Here is a 16648-nt window from a genome sequence, read left to right as displayed (position 1 = left end):
AAACATTACATAATACATGAAAACATGTGTATTTTTAAATCACTACATAGTATAAAACAAAGGCGCTTTCTCTGTCCCTATTTTCCTTTGTATGCTTTAATCTTTAAAATTACGCAACAGATTTTGATGCGTTTTTTTTAATAGATAGAGTGATTCAAGAGGAAGGTTTTAGTATATAATTTATTAGGTTTTAGACAATGCGGGCGAAGCCGCGGGCGGTAAGATAGTGAGCGATAAACCTAAAACCATATTAAATATATTATCATATCAAATGTTTTTATAGATATTTTACTTTGGAATTATATCTTAATACAGAAATATATTACTATCACGGGTTAGCACATGCTTGTTCATTGAACTTTCTCTGTTACACAATTTATTGCAATCAATATTACTCAACCGAATTTTGAAATTAAATAACAGTAAAATAATCATTAAACCTGCTTATCAATAGTGTTTTCTTCATTTTCCAATACTCCAGAAGCAAACAGCTCACCCATTACTGCATTAATTTGCTCTAGCACTTGGTTTATATGAACATATGCATCCAGCGCTGTCATTTTCATTTCAACAATGAGTCTGTCAATTTTATTAAGAACCAATACTGGGTGAATATTCTCTGAATATGCTTGCTTTAATACCAATCTTGTTTGTGGGCATACTCCTTCAACAACATCTACCTAGAATCATAATATATATTGAGTCATGTATTTAATAGGTGTTTAGTTTTTGCAGATAATTATAAATTCTAATAAGAAAATTTTTACATTTAAGTATTTGGTATTAAAGGCATGTAAATATTAATAGCACATAGAACTTTTTCAATGTTATGAAATATTCAGTAGTCATGAATCATGTTTTTAATAATATTTATTTTATGTTTATAAGAAATGACTTACAACTACAATGGCGCCATCGCATAATCTGACTGCCGTAGACACTTCGCTTGAGAAATCAATGTGCCCTGGAGAGTCGATTAAGTTTACAAGATATTCTGCCTGATCCACAGCATGATACAACGCTATACTGCTGCTTTTCATAGTAATTCCTCTCTCTTGTTCGTCTGGCCTGCTGTCCATGTAACGAAGCTTTCCTGACATCCTCTGGGAAATAATGCCATTGCTGGATATTAAGGCATCAGCTAAAGTTGTTTTCCCATGGTCCACGTGTGCCACAATACAAATATTTCGAATATTTGTAGGTTTGTTCTGAAGTTCAAATAACTTCTTTGAATCTACCAAACGCATGTTGGATAAGATTACGCACACACCCTGGATGAAATTTTACTTTGAAAGTACAGCGTATAAATTTGAAATTAATATACAAAACACGTAATTTATCGAATAAATTCTCTAAAGAAAAATTGCACAATGTGAGCGAAACATTGAATGTTGACAAATTTGACATTCATGACAATTGACATTCATCGCATTGACATTTACAGTGACAGTTTCGTTCAGGAATATAATTTTTGATGAGTTTAAAGGTATTAATAATAGCTCTATTTAACTTTAATATTTTAATTATTATAACAGTAATTAAAGCTCTATTTAACTATATATTATAGATAACTTAATACACAAAGCTAATTATTATCTCCAAAAATTCAATGATACTATTATTAATAATTATTATTGTATTTTTTTTTAATTACTGAACAGGTTACAGGAGTCAGGAAATGTAAGAGGAATCAGGAAATGAGAAGTGTCATGTTGACGTCAGTTGTACTTATTTTTTTGTTCATTTTTTTTCTGTTTTTAGGAGGCAACGGAGGCAATTTTTTTTAACGAGCTAAGTACATATTCATTGAAAGAATGAAAGTATCATCGTTGGTTGAATATTTGAGTCAATGGCCTCGAACTACCCTCCAACCTTTACTAGCCATCTACTTCTCTGCAAGTGAGTAATTTTAATGCTAATTATCTTGTAGACCATTTAATAATCCTGGCGTAGTTATAAGATTATTATTTTATTTAGGTTATCATTAAAAAAAAAGTTATTTGAAAATATATATAAATCATTTGGACGTCAGTTAGACTGTATGGATGTAAACATGATATCTTACGAAAAACTCAACTTATTACTTTGATTTTTATATTGGAGGTAACTATTAGTTTTTAAGGGGAGGTAGTCGGTAGAGTCAAGGTGACCGAGGAAGAGCAAATCAATTATAGTGTCGCTTAAATAGGTAGGTCTAATTTTAATTAAAACATGTAAACAGAAATGGTTTCAGGTATTGACTGCCTTTACGATGTGGTGCCTTCATAATGCATCGAGTTTGTGATGTGAAGACAGAAACCAGAACCACACGCGGACGGAACAAGCTTTTTTGGACACGCGTCGCGGTCCCGCAATTCACAACTTTTTCTCAAAGTATAAAGATCATATTATTATTGAAATAAATGTTTATTTTTACTTAAAGTTGGTAACTAACTAAATAATAATATTACGCGATTAAGGCAAATCGTCAGTGTTCTTGTTTATATTTTAATAGACTTTAATAGATACCTACTACCCTTAAAATTGGCCTTGTTGCTGTAATAATATTAAAATTGTTACCTAATTTATTTATCGTGTATAAAGTTAATACATAACTTGAAAATGTCAAATTAAGGGACGCGTTCTCGAACTTTGTCCGATACGCCATAATTTATTTAGTTATGTGCGCTCATGGTCATGGTGGACTGAGAAGTAATAGCTGTAGTAATAGTTTAATGAATTTTAATCCCTCGGTAAACAAAATATTTGCGACAAGCTTTTAGGAAATGTTTCGGGAAAGTGAGATAAGTTATACCTACGTAGCAAAATACCTACTTGTATTAGGAAACTACTTAATTAGTATGTTTTTTTTTGAGTTTGTTCTTCCTTCAATTCGGCTATTTATATATTTATCAGTTGATAAAAGGTAATTTTGCATTCTAAGAAGCTTTGTCTCTGTACAGCTTTTCTACTCATCTGATTTATAATATTATGTTTCTCTCTGTACCTATCTCATAAAATAAATAAATATAAATAAAATAAAAAAGGTGGAGAAAATTACTGTTTACCATTATTAATGTTTACTGCGTAAAAGTTTATATTAGAAGTATCTCTGATATAGAATAACAGTATCGAGCCACAGCGCTATACGATGCTGCATCATTACGAAGTTTTGCACAACTCTTTTCTTGCTGCATGAATATTCATCGGGGCGTCGTTAATGTCGGATACTTGAGAGTTGGCTGGTTTCCCTCTTAACTAACTCGTAGTTGTGCTTCAATAAAAAGCGTAATTTCGCAGGGCTTTAAAAACTTAACCTTGACCCGAGACTCGAGTTCCATTATAATTAACGGTCTATGAATCGAAATTGCAGTCTCGACATTAATTGGTTCTTTTAGCTGGCCGACTTTTCTGTGGTGTATTAAGTGATTTATCGTTGTACGTACAAAGATTTACATCGTGGCGATAAAACTACATTATCAAACACTAGCAAGGCGGTAAAATAAACAAGTGAAGTGGAAGGGGAGGAAGCAATTTTTCCAAGGAATACCATTATTCTTACCACGTCTGGCACGCAATTAGTTCAGGCGTTGAGTTCGCATTACGGCGCATATAAATCTGGCCACATTGCCGAACACGAAACCGAATACGAGCTCGCGAATTTAGATGTTCATAAATACGTTTAAATTATTAATTAAATAAAGAAGCTGTTATAAACTCTAATAAAGATAACGTTCGAACGTAACGAAGTCCATTACGTAAATGGTCAAAAGGAGAATAATTCAATGAGTAAATTGAAAAAAGCAAAGAAAATGTAGAACGGTAATAAGTAGGTACAATCATAAACCAATCAATAACGATTAAACTTAATATAATTTAATGCATGACATTAAAAAAGTACCTTCTTTAGGAATTATTGTGGCACGTATGATTGAGTTCATACTACTTTGAATATTACCAGGTTTTCATTTACCACCGTCTAGCCACTACCGCCGCGGTTTTCTTCATACCGCTTAATGCAGAAGGCGTGTCTAATTCAACATCAAGTGTTTTCTAAAAGCTTTTACCTTTTCAATACCATAGGGAATTAAATGGCTATCAAGATCGTCAATACTGATTAGCCATTCCCTTTTGCTTGGACAAACGGCGACCCTCGACCATCAGGTACAAGTTCGTTTAAATTAATGTTGTGGACATTAAATTTCCGTCTCATTGCGAAATCCAACATCATAATATTATTTCAAAGTTATTTCAGTTATTAATTTTAGTTGTCAACGCTGTGAATACCAGTATGGATGGAACTGTGGATGGAACAATGCGTCCCGTTTTTATAGCGCTATTGTCAAATTAAACAAAATATTGTGAGAGCGAACGTGCCAGCATTTTGATATTTTTGTATCCTTATTGAAGTTAGAATTTCGTTGTTTCGGTAATTATTCATTCAAGTCAAATGTAATAAGAGTTAATTAGTTATCGTCCATAACATCTATCTATCATCAATAAATAAATCTAATTTTTTTTTTATTATGTGTGTGGTGTTAAATAAACTTTTCTTTCTTTCTTACTTTCTTTCTTTAATTCCCATTGCTTAGCTGGCCAAGTAACTACGGATTGAAAGCTGAGGCTTGTCGAGTTATGTTAAAAGTAATTACTTTAATGAAATCAAGCGATGTTTTTTTTAAATATTATTTTAGTTACATCATTTTATTTTACAGAAATTCAATTCAAAATATTTCAGAACGTACACAGAAATGAATTCCTCATATTAATATTGCACTAATATTTGCCACATTGAAAATCGGAATGTACCTACGTCATCGCTTATTTCCACGGAAATCTGTGATATTAAATGTTACCAATGTGAAGGTATTTGTTACACTTCCGAATTGCTTTAATTTCTTGTATATTTGTTTTTTCTGTCTCAGTTTATCAATAAATTCTAGAATATTTCATACTTCTCAAATATAAAGTTCGACGATTAATTAGAAATACACTGATGGTTTAAAAATATAGTTTATTAAAACGAAGCAATTAACCTTGTCCAACATGTTGGGATGTAGGTGTCAACTATGTAAAGTATTTCTAAATATTCTGACCATTTTTTACTGTTATTACAACCTTAGTAGTAATAATACCTATCTGGTTTCTGTCTTTAAAAAAAAAACACATTACATTACAAAGTTTTTATGGATTTCATTGACTCACGAATTGGGAAAAGTTCAAATTTTTCCATAGGCAGTTTAATAAGTCGTGTATTTGACAGGCTATCCATATTTAAATCATAATAATATGATTTTCTGGAAATTTCTCCATCTACTTACACTAATCACAAAGTTAGAAGTGGACTGAAGTTGATGAATGTACGAGCGCAGTTTTTCTTCAGCTACGAAGAATTACAGCTTTCAAAAGTTCGTGGTAATAATTACCCTTCAGACGCAAAAGTTATTCATATAATGCATAGAATTTAATTGCAAACTGTATAAAACCAGAGATTGTTTATAAATGTCATGTGCAATCGATGTATTTCATTATTTGAGATACCTACTCGAACAAAGAATACTTAAAATAACATTATTCATTTTATTTCATGCAAGTCACATTTTAAGCTCGATCTAAAGAGAATATACAAAGAAATAGGTAAACAAAATTCAACATCAACAAATAGGTATTCCTAAAGTTAAACAATAAACATGTTACTGTTCTCTCTTGCTGTTGCTGACTTGTCTATCATTTTTTTTTCAATTTGTACTACGTGAACATGAACCGGATAATTCTTCTATTTCCAAAAAGTTCAACTTGTTTATTAAAAAAGATCATCAAATTTGTAAGAATTTCCATTTAAAAAATATTGTAATGAAGTTTTTTTGTTAAGCTTTTGTAATTCTTTATATCAAGAATTTCGTAATCCTATAAACCGCAATAAATAAGTTTTATGATTATATTTTAAAAATGTTGATATAAGAAACATGGAAAGTAAAATATTTTACAATATTTTACGTTGAATTTAAAACGTTATTACAATTTGTTCAAGTCATAAAACCTTACCCTCCTCACTATAATGAAGCAGTATCACTTTAAAAATGAGGTGTTCAATAAAACATACAAGAAGAAGTTTCTTTAAAATCTTGCGTTGAATTTCCACAACTTATTTGTAGTGTTAACTAAGTGGCAACATGAGAAACAAGTGTAGCAACACTTGGTACAAAAAGATAATTCCATGGTCGTTAGATCCACGCTTGATAAAAAGCTCTGAGTTTCCGCAGGCTGCCGCATCGTTACCGCATGACCTACAATCTAGAATCTAAGCAAATTAACTATTTTTGGTAGTAATTAAACTATTTTGGGCTTTAGTTACAATACGAAGTAGCGGGCTGAAGTACTCTCGGCTTGTGAATATTTAATGACTTCCTGACCTTAGAATCTTGCTCTACCAGATGTTAGTAATCTTTAAACTATTGTTTCCAAATACTAATTGAAGAAATAGCTGAATGATCGAATCGTTATCATACCAATTGTATGAATGCTTCATAGAGACTTAAATAATGAATTTCATTAATGTATAAATCACTTTATGGAAATTTCTGAGGTAAACCGTAATCCATACCTCATATTGAGCAAGTAAACGAATTAAATGGAAAATACCTAGTGATTCATTTTTTTTTGTATAAAAAGTTTAGTTTGCGAATTAATAATTCGAATAAGATGTTTATATTTCAGCAAGTATTTTTTTTGGTAATATTAGACATGTTAAATATACCTAACCTATTATATTTTATTGATACTGACTTATAAAACAATTATGATATTTGCTTTTTATACCAATGTTTTAAAGATAATTTTAATAAAACACGCGATCTTTCTAAAAAAGAGCCAAAACTCTATTAAAAAGGCTTATTTTATAATAAGGTTAAGATTAACTCATAATTACTACGTAGAGGAAAGTAACCAAATATGGAATACCATTTTGTTTTTGGGATATAAAAATAAAACTTTGCATAAATTAAATCAGTTTATTGTTTTTACTGGTCAGTCATACATCTATAAGTAATAATTAATAGCATTTAACGAAATATATCAGTAATCAAATTAAAATTTTACACAAAAAACAAAATCCCAAATGAGTAACCAAATATGGAATAGGTACCCATATATGGAATATAAGCATAAATCAACATAACAATAACAAAAATGTAATGAATATCTTTGAGATCAATTAAATGAATGTAACATATTGTGATAAATGGAAGAAGTTACGTAATTACTTGCAAAAGTCACAAATCCAGATCCATCTGGACCAGCACATCATAATGTGTTCAGAGCCCATACATCAAGCATTTAATTCAACTTTCTCCACTTTCATCCATGGAAAAAAGTCTTGAACAGAACCTCCTGATCCTCTGCTGATGCATGCATGTTACATTCTGCATCTGCAGAGTCAGAAGGCACTTGGTCCATCAACTCATCATGTTCCACTTCCTTCATCAAACTGGATAGCGTCTAGTTACTAGACTCTAGTTCCTCAGAGTCTTTCTTCTCCACTATCATCCTTATTTTTCTTCGATTGTTTGTTTCTCTTAATAAAGTTAATAACGTTGAAAGAAGAAATAGAAATATAATGATGAAATAAAGTTGTCCTAGGGACTTGGAGATCCTGTGCCGCTTTCAAATACCCCATTTTCTTTTCTCGGACGAATTTTATAGATTGTGCCGTTTTTTCTTCATCCCAGATTTTTCGTTAGGTTGATTGTGAACCGGACATTCTAAAAACAAACATTACATACAGTTTTTAAAAAAATAATAGCAAGTTTATAGTATTCCATAATTAGACACCGACGACTGTCCATATTTGGATTTTTATACTCGTTCAAACTCTTCTAAATATTTTTTCAATTCACAGTATTTTAAAGACAAAAGATCACAAAATGGTGAAATAAACATAATACCGATATACTAAATAGTATAACACTTATGTAAACAAACATAATAGCCGGTAAATACTCATTTATTACTTACCTTAAAAAATTTCTGCATGGCAACAAAACAAAACACCCCTGCCACACGGAAACCGTTCACGCAACTAACTCGATGGTGTTAGTGCGATAATTAGTACACCAAATGAAACAGAAGATGGTCGAATGTTGCGATTCATACTTATAGTATTAGAGAAAAGAAGGAATTCCATATTAGGATACTATTCCATATTTGGTGACTTTCCTCTAACAATTAAACGAATTTAAACACCGGATCGTATTTCAATTGACATTGAGACTAAGGATTTGCCCGACCTTTGCTGTAAATTCAACGTAAACATAATTTCAAATATCTATTTGCTCAAACGTTGCTTCATTTAGTTTTGACTTTTGAATCAAGTTCTGTTCAAAATACATCAAATATTCTTCCAATGGCTGCTTCAAGTTTGTAATCAAATACAAATTAAACGCGTCACACTTCTATGGAACAATTGTTTGAAAGTTTATTGAGAAATGTTTTAGTGTTAGAACTAATACCTCTTATAAAATGGCATGAAAGGTCACATGACTTTAATGATAAAGACTTTTGGTGTTTCTTATAGTATGTAATGGATGAAGATTGAAGATTAAAACTTAATTAGAAGTAAGCTCGCTCTGTGATACTTCTAAGAAATACTTAATATTATTTGTGCCGTTCAGAATCACTAGCATACATTTGTCGTACCTAGACAGATAGGTAGTTATCGTTGTAATTGCAAGCTATTAAAATGTTGTATTATCATATTAATTCAAATAAAATACATAACATGCATATAGTAGTATTCTTTTATGCTTTTTTCTTTTGTGCTATCCCATAAACTTCTTACATTTCCTTTCCTACCAGGTAGCCTGGCAGAGATTGCTGTCTAGCAATAAGGCCGCTTTTGTAGAAAATATTTGTAGATATTTAATTTATTTGTAAAGGTTTACTTATATAAAGTACATATTATAGATAAATTAATTAATAAATAAACCATAATATAATCTAATCATAAAAAGGTATCATATGTTCATTCAAGGCTATGTTCTTACTCTTACTATAGAGAGTCACTCATGCCATCAAAGGTTGTTAGAACATCATTGACAGGCAAGATTCATAATTAATTCTATGACATTCTATTATATTCAATACTTATATTCAATAATCAAGGGCATTTCTGGGAAACGAAAATATGTAAATTAGGAAGCTTATGAACGAAAATTTGTACCGGATAGTGTGATTGCAAAATAATACAGAACTATCTAGTATAGAATTTATTGTCCGTGAAATAATGTAACATCTGTATATAAAATGAAACGATGTCTTACTTCGCTTAAAACTGAAGATTAAGTCGTTATTATACGTCCAGAGTCGAGACAGATCTGATTCAGTTTTGAAGTAGAACTTTTCACTCGTCTTTTCTTAAGTAATTCAATTTACAAATGACTTTTCGTCTGCTCCAGGGCTATTATTGAGAATTGTTTCTATTTTGGAGCAAAATATAATATTCGGGAATTGACTACTAATATCTGTATATTTGTAATTCCCTATGATATGTGAATGCAATATATTTTTTTTCGATACCTATACTTTATATACTAGAGTAGATAATTTTTGAAACAAAAAAAAATCGCAGTCGGATGAAACCCATTAGAAAAGGAGGGGAATACGATAAAAATGTAAGGAAAAATAAATTACGGTCAATCCGAGTTCGGGAAGCGGGAGGGGGGAGCTTTTAAGAGAAAAAAATGGTTTCTCTCAATTTCCGACAAAACTACAAGTCCTGTAGAAAAAAGTTCAATGGCAAAGCTGTAGGTAATTAAAAGTTCTACAACTTTTGTATTCACAATTTTTTCACATAACCTAAAAATTTAGGTGAAAAATTCAAAAAACCAAGTTTTTGGTCTTTTATTTCTATTTACTTCAAAATATATTTTTTTTCTACGAAATTTGGTGGAAACTTACTTTATTATGTCCCAAATACACTGTAATTTATTTGATTGAAAATATTTATTTTTTCGCCTTATTTTGAATTAATACCAAAAAAACAACCTAATTTTCAATCGAAAAGTCACCCGTCAAAATATCAGTTTTTTTCAAAAACTTGGGGTGCCTTTTATTCATTGAAATTTCTACTTTCATATGGTGTAAAAAAAATAAACACCACCATAGTAAATGTTCTCAGGAAATGCATACAAACAGTGTGAAAATTAGCTTTTACTAAATCAGGCACACTTCTCGAACTACCTGAAATGTTTTTATCGACATCATTTTGCTTTTGAATATGCTGTAAAATATTAAACTTAGAACAGATAATTATTTTTCTTTTGAAATATTACCGAAAAGCCGATACAAGAGAAGATATAGAGTTCAAGAATTGTGCCTGATTTAGTAAAAGCTAATTTTCAGACTGTTTGTATGCATTTCCTGAGAACATTTACTATGGTGGTGTTTATTTTTTTTACACCATATGAAAGTAGAGATTTCAATGAATAAAAGGCACCCCAAGTTTTTGAAAAAAGCTGATATTTTGACGGGTGACTTTTCGATTGAAAATTAGGTTGTTTTTTTGGTATTAATTCAAAATAAGGCGAAAAAATAAATATTTTCAATCAAATAAATTACAGTGTATTTGGGACATAATAAAGTAAGTTTCCACCAAATTTCGTAGAAAAAAAATAAATTTTGAAGTAGATAGAAATAAAAGACCAAAAACTTGGTTTTTTGAATTTTTCACCTAAATTTTTAGGTTATGTGAAAAAATTGTGAATACAAAAGTTGTAGAACTTTTAATTACCTACAACTTTGCCATTGAACTTTTTTCTATAGGACTTGTAGTTTTGTCGGAAATTGAGAGAAACCATTTTTTTCTCTTAAAAGCTCCCCCCTCCCGCTTCCCGAACTCGGATTGACCGTAATTTATTTTTCCTTACATTTTTATCATATTCCCCTCCTTCTCTAATGGGTTTCATCCGACTGCGATTTTTTTTATCTTTTCATTATTTTCAAAGGCTTCTACCCCAGTCTATTATGGTTGAAGTTATATATTTTCTAATTAATGTAATTAAAAATATAACATGCTCTTTAGTCTATATATACTGTTGTGCACTCTGTCAATACTTTGAAGCTAATTGCATCCAAGTTTTATCACAAAGCACTCAAATCTACCACTTACATTACCTTAGTATTATTATAGAGCTAATACTAACATTTGCGATAGCATCTGTATTGTGTTTATATTAAAACATTCTATTCAAAATTTACACTGGTTCACCTTCTATGACAGTCTGACAGTGTCCCTTATCACTCATAGGGCTTCGCAGCCAGATGTGATTAGGAACTTCACAATTTTGTTATAGTATTCGTAATAGATATAAATGTCTGAAACAGAGGCACTTTTGAAATTCAATTTTTACGCATTTGTTGTTGTGTATCACACACATGAAAACAACACTTTTTCGCCTGTTGTTTTTACTAATCTGTTTAGGTATCAGGTAAGTATAAATGGTGTGAAAATTTTGTGAATTGTGAAAAATGTGAATAATGCTTATTTATTTTTAAGACGTTCTTAAATAATGTTATTGAATTATGTTGAAGTATTCAATTGTATAAATACAATGTAATATGTCATAAACTACTGAATTTTCAGGAGATTCTTAATTCTTAGGGCCCTAAATTACCTAGGTATAGAACACAGTGTTTATTCGTAAACCAAAATCTAATACGTAAAATCTGATAACAGCTTTCTACAAAGTGCTAATCTTACCTATTATCGAGTGAGCTCCAAAACAAGATTTTAAAACGTAAAGGGCGCGACATAAAACGCGGGCATCCAGGCATGAAATTAAACAGCTTGCACTAAGTTGTTAATCGTCTGGAGTTTTGCCAACGCCCAATTTGAAGAAAATGCTGACGATTCGGCCAAGTTTCACCAGACTCAACTAATTGAATATGGCGCCCACGGCTAACAATCCGCGAACTGAAAAATAATCGCTGTTAAATATTGATGTTGACTTTATTGTAAAGTTTCACCCTCTTAAATATTATACGGCTGGGTTGTTGATAGAAACGACGTTGGTAGCAACGTTTATATTTTAAAATATCGGGTTTTAATAGACTTGTAAAATATATTATTGTTTTCATATTAAAGCCGAGAGAGTTTGCGCATGTTACAAGTTTTATATTATGAGACTTAACACTGCATATAGTGCAGTATACGAAAAATTACACGCGCATTGGTTTTTACATTGAAATGTACTTTTAATAAAATCTTCTATAAGAAATACCTATGCAATTCCTACTTGAAAAAATTAACTAGAGGTAAAAACAGACAAAATAAAAAGCACCTAGTGCTGACCGAGGTAAGGTATGAGGCATTTCCCATCTACAATTTTCATTTAGAACGTTAACATTTGACTTATATTTATCTATTTATTCATCTACTGATTAGTCAACTGCAGTCATGATTCCTTGGGACATTTTTTTTATTCTTATTTAAACTCAAACATTCATAAAAAATAATGAAATAACGTACAAAATATATGGATACTGACTGTTATCCCTATATTTCACAGTATTTAGCCCAAGAACAATGTCTACAGGACAATGCGTTCAGATTTGTCAGTCAATCACTGCGCCGGGAACACAATATGTCGTCAGCATGTCGTGATCCCGTCGTATCATTCATTGCTTTAAGAGCTTTGGCTACTGTATAGCCATAGTACATGAACATAGTTTGCTCGTTTATGGAATTATTCATTTATTCAAAGATAGACTTATCAACTAAAAAATAAACAAACAATAACATAAAAAATAACATATAAAATTAAAATGAAATAATCATTAATACTCACCCATCCAAATTACAATTACAGCTTTAAAAATACAAATAACCTCATAATATTATGTGAAACATATTATGTACATAATAATTGATAAATTATCTAGAATTAATAACAAAATACAAAGCGCGCATGGAAGGAAGATAAGTAATTAATATTTATAACTAGTAAATGCAAAATATTTTAATTCACAATTTTACAAATAACCAAAAGAAATTACTGATCTTGGACCTAATAGCAATATTTTTTTATTGAGATACTTCCAAGAATTTGTTGCTTATTTCACTATTGAATGATTATATCAAAAGAAATCCATTTGTGTAGTATTATACAGATATTGATAGTAGATGGATTTAATATTAAAATAAATATTTGTTCTTGACTGTTATTGGAATGAACTGTTGAATTTTCAGAAAAAGGATGTAAGTAGGTACTTGATGTTATTTTGTTTACAGCTTTTCGTTATTTAATGTTGACAAAGACAACATTTTCTTTAATAAACTTGCAATATGCTCGTACAATAGCAACCCATTAAAAATACTTTATATTAATAATTATAGAAATAGAACATCTTTTAATCTAAAAATTATAATACTATATTCAAGATTACATTACTTAGCTCTCAGCAGTTATGAATAAACAAAGGTGTTCAGAGCTCTGCACAATGTTTTAATAATTCAAGTCATTTCACAAACACATTTGTTTGTCAAGCCCTCGTCCACTTCCTCGGCATGTAGTTGGTATGAATGAAAATAACATTCCAACTAAATCCTTCGTAGCATACAGACGTCCAAATGTTTGTGCTGTGGCATGGCTCGCCTCTCCTTAAGTTATGTGTTACACAAATGTCCAACTATGCTGACATATTTCCTACGCATGCCATAAGCCGTGAATGTATAGGGCATGCAGCCGCTTTCATAAATGATATTGCTTGTGCCAAATACAATGGATCAAAAATGGCGCCAAATATATTTCCCGCGTTCTGTTTAGTGTGTTTATTAATTGATGAAACTCACACCCTATTATAATTTTCACACTATAATGTTACATAATTAACGAACTACGCTTTGATAAATTAAACATTAGTGAATTTTGGTTATTTTTATAGTTATGGCACAGAATGTGAGGCTGAAAGTGAAACTGCTTTTCTAGGAAAGTATGATTAATCAACTAGTCTTACATATAGATTATGCGCTGTATAAAATTATTCGTGGAACGTGTTCGACTCTTCACTCTGCTGATCGAATAGTTTTTGAACATTCGATATCTTTACTGAGACGTTATTACAGTTCGTCTTGCTCTAGCAACCACTTTAGCTCTTACACAAAACTAATTTTCCACTTATCAAAAACTTACCAAATTATATTTAAAACTGTACTTCAAGAAGCACACTCCATCCATTGGTGAAAATCTACTAAAAATGTGTGTAGTAGTTTTTTGTGTTAATCGTAATCAAACGGGCAAACAGACACACGGATGTTACTTTTAGAATATTTAGTAATAAAAAAAATCTTTAAAAATTTATTTATGTCATTTAGAAATTTAACACGTGGTCACGGGAGACCCCGGGAGACCCCGTGACCACGCTCGCTGTAAAGTGTTCGAAACGTCGTCGGGAAAATAATATAATGAATAAATCGCGTTTAAAATTTTATTTACCGTTAAAAAGTCTTTATTTTCTAAATGTATAGTATAATACTCGCGTAAAATCAAACACTAGAAAATTTATTTATGTCATATTTCATCACGCCGTAGCATCACGCCGTAGCATCACGCCGTAGCATCATGCCGTAGTGTCATGCCGTAGCATCATGCCATAGCATCATGCAGTAGCATCACGCCGTGCCGTAGCATCACGCCGTAGCATCACGCCGTAGGATCACGCAGTAACATTACGCTGTAGCATCATGCCGTAGCATCATTACGGTGTAGCATCATGCCATAGCATCATTACGGTGTAGCATCATGCCGTAGCATCATGCCGTAGCATCATGCCGTAGCATCATGCCGTAGCATAACGTCGTAGCATCACGTCGTAGCATCACGTCGTAGCATCACGTCGTAGCATTATGTCTTAGCATCACGTTAAGCCGGGTCCACATTTGTATCAAGTAATCGTATCCGTATCAGGCGTATCGTATCGAGTATGCGTATCCTAAGTGTGGACGCCCATTTTGACCATACCGTACCTTTTATCGCGTGAGCCATGGTTCGGCCAATAACCACGTCCACACTTACTTGATCACGTATCCTCTCGCCGATCATCGTATCGATCTCATGATTCACACACACGGGAATGCAAACTTGTCTAATCACGCACACACGGGAATGAAAACTTGTCATGTGTTGGCATTGCGTATCGCTTTTGATGATCGGGGAAAAACCGCCTTGAGATGGATCGCGGCGTATCACGTATCAAATGACATACGCGTATCCGATACGACGTATCAGATACGCGGTTAATAGCGATCGGGGTGTATCATGATACGAAGTGCATCACGATCGCGATAATTTTGCGTCCACACTAGCAAATATAATACGCGTCGATGCTACGCGACGGAGATGTGATACGCGAAAATGATCAAGTGTGGACCCACCTTAACATTGCTACGGCGTCAAGTGTGTTTTTCAGTTTCTTTTATTATTTAATCCATTTTAAAAACTTTTTTGTAATAAAAATATAATAATGCTTACTATATTGCTATTATTTATTACTAGATTTCCGCCCGCGGCTTCGCCCGCGTTTTCAAAGGAAACCCCGCATAGTTCCCGTTCCCGTGGGATTTCCGGGATAAAACCTATCCTATGTGTTAATCCAAGTTACCATCTATATGTGTGCTAAATTTCATTGTAATCGGTTCAGTAGTTTTTACGTGAAAGAGTAACAAACATCAATACATCCATACATCTATACAAACTTTCGCATTTATAATAGTATTAAGATTACGATATTAATACTACATAAAATTATGTAGTATTACAATAGTGACACGCGGCGACAAAACTTACCTCAAGATGATTATAACTGCTTCACACGTAACATAGAGAAATGTTTTAAATTTAAAGTACAAATACGAGCGTTGTTCTAAGTTTCTACAAAAGAAGGTAATCCGAAATGTGCACATACCGCTTGTTACGTAAAATACGAAAGACCCGTCTGGACTTTGCGGAAGCTCCGTTTAATTTTTTTTCATTCACATTAGCTACTTATTTTTATGCAGTTATAAATTTTGTTAATTATAAATTTTCGGTATGAAGTTGGATTTTAAACTTAAACTAAACATGTAATAAGTAGTTATAGGTATATAGGTATTTGCAATGAAATAACTTAAACTTGATTGTATTAGAACAAATTATAGTTATTTCAATTCGGACTAGTCTCATTTCCAATAATTAATTATTATTAGTTAAGTGACCTCTGTTTATAATGAAGCTAATTGAATAGTAATTAATTCAATCATGTTTAAGAGATTAGGACCCGTTTAACTTGGGTAATTAAAAAAAATGCTTATAATAGTAATTATATTTATGAGGAACCCATGTTGCATAATTAATACGAGGCTTCAGCAATCTTGTTGAGGTCTATTGCACGCCTCATAAGCGAAGCGTTGAGGTGGGTACTACTGTCACTTCGCGCAAAACATCTGATTTTTCAAACTTAAAATGTCTTTATGTATCATACATTGCACTTGTAAGATAATTTGGAAAATCCAAAAGTGCACGCCTCATAATTTTTTTTTAATAAATATTTATTAATTATTATTTTTGTTTATTTAATAACAATTAAACCACATCGAATCAGACCCTGAAAAATGAAAGGGTTCTATTCCTGAGCATAC

The 16648-nt window shown here is 31.6% G+C and overlaps 1 protein-coding gene across 1 annotated transcript in view; it reads right to left on the bottom strand.

The window, feature by feature from the left end:
• Positions 1–1384, bottom strand: part of LOC149900213 (elongation factor-like GTPase 1) — a 109544-nt gene extending 108160 nt beyond the window's left edge. The window contains exons 1-2 of the mRNA XM_090112832.1: positions 900–1384; positions 441–680 (exon numbers count right to left, since the gene is read on the bottom strand). Coding sequence (XP_089968958.1) covers positions 441–680; positions 900–1247 — 588 coding nt within the window. The 5' untranslated portion in view covers positions 1248–1384. The remainder of the gene's footprint in view (positions 1–440; positions 681–899) is intronic.
• Between the last annotated feature and the right edge of the window lie 15264 nt (positions 1385–16648).

This window comes from Colias eurytheme, chromosome 19 (genome assembly GCF_061535395.1).
Source record: "Colias eurytheme isolate Ceu_HAF_F1 chromosome 19, ilColEury1 Martin Lab GWU primary, whole genome shotgun sequence".
NCBI classification, from domain to species: Eukaryota; Metazoa; Arthropoda; class Insecta; order Lepidoptera; family Pieridae; genus Colias; species Colias eurytheme.
The sequence above is the reverse complement of the archived record's forward strand: the minus strand, read 5'-3'. Positions and strand labels throughout refer to the sequence as shown.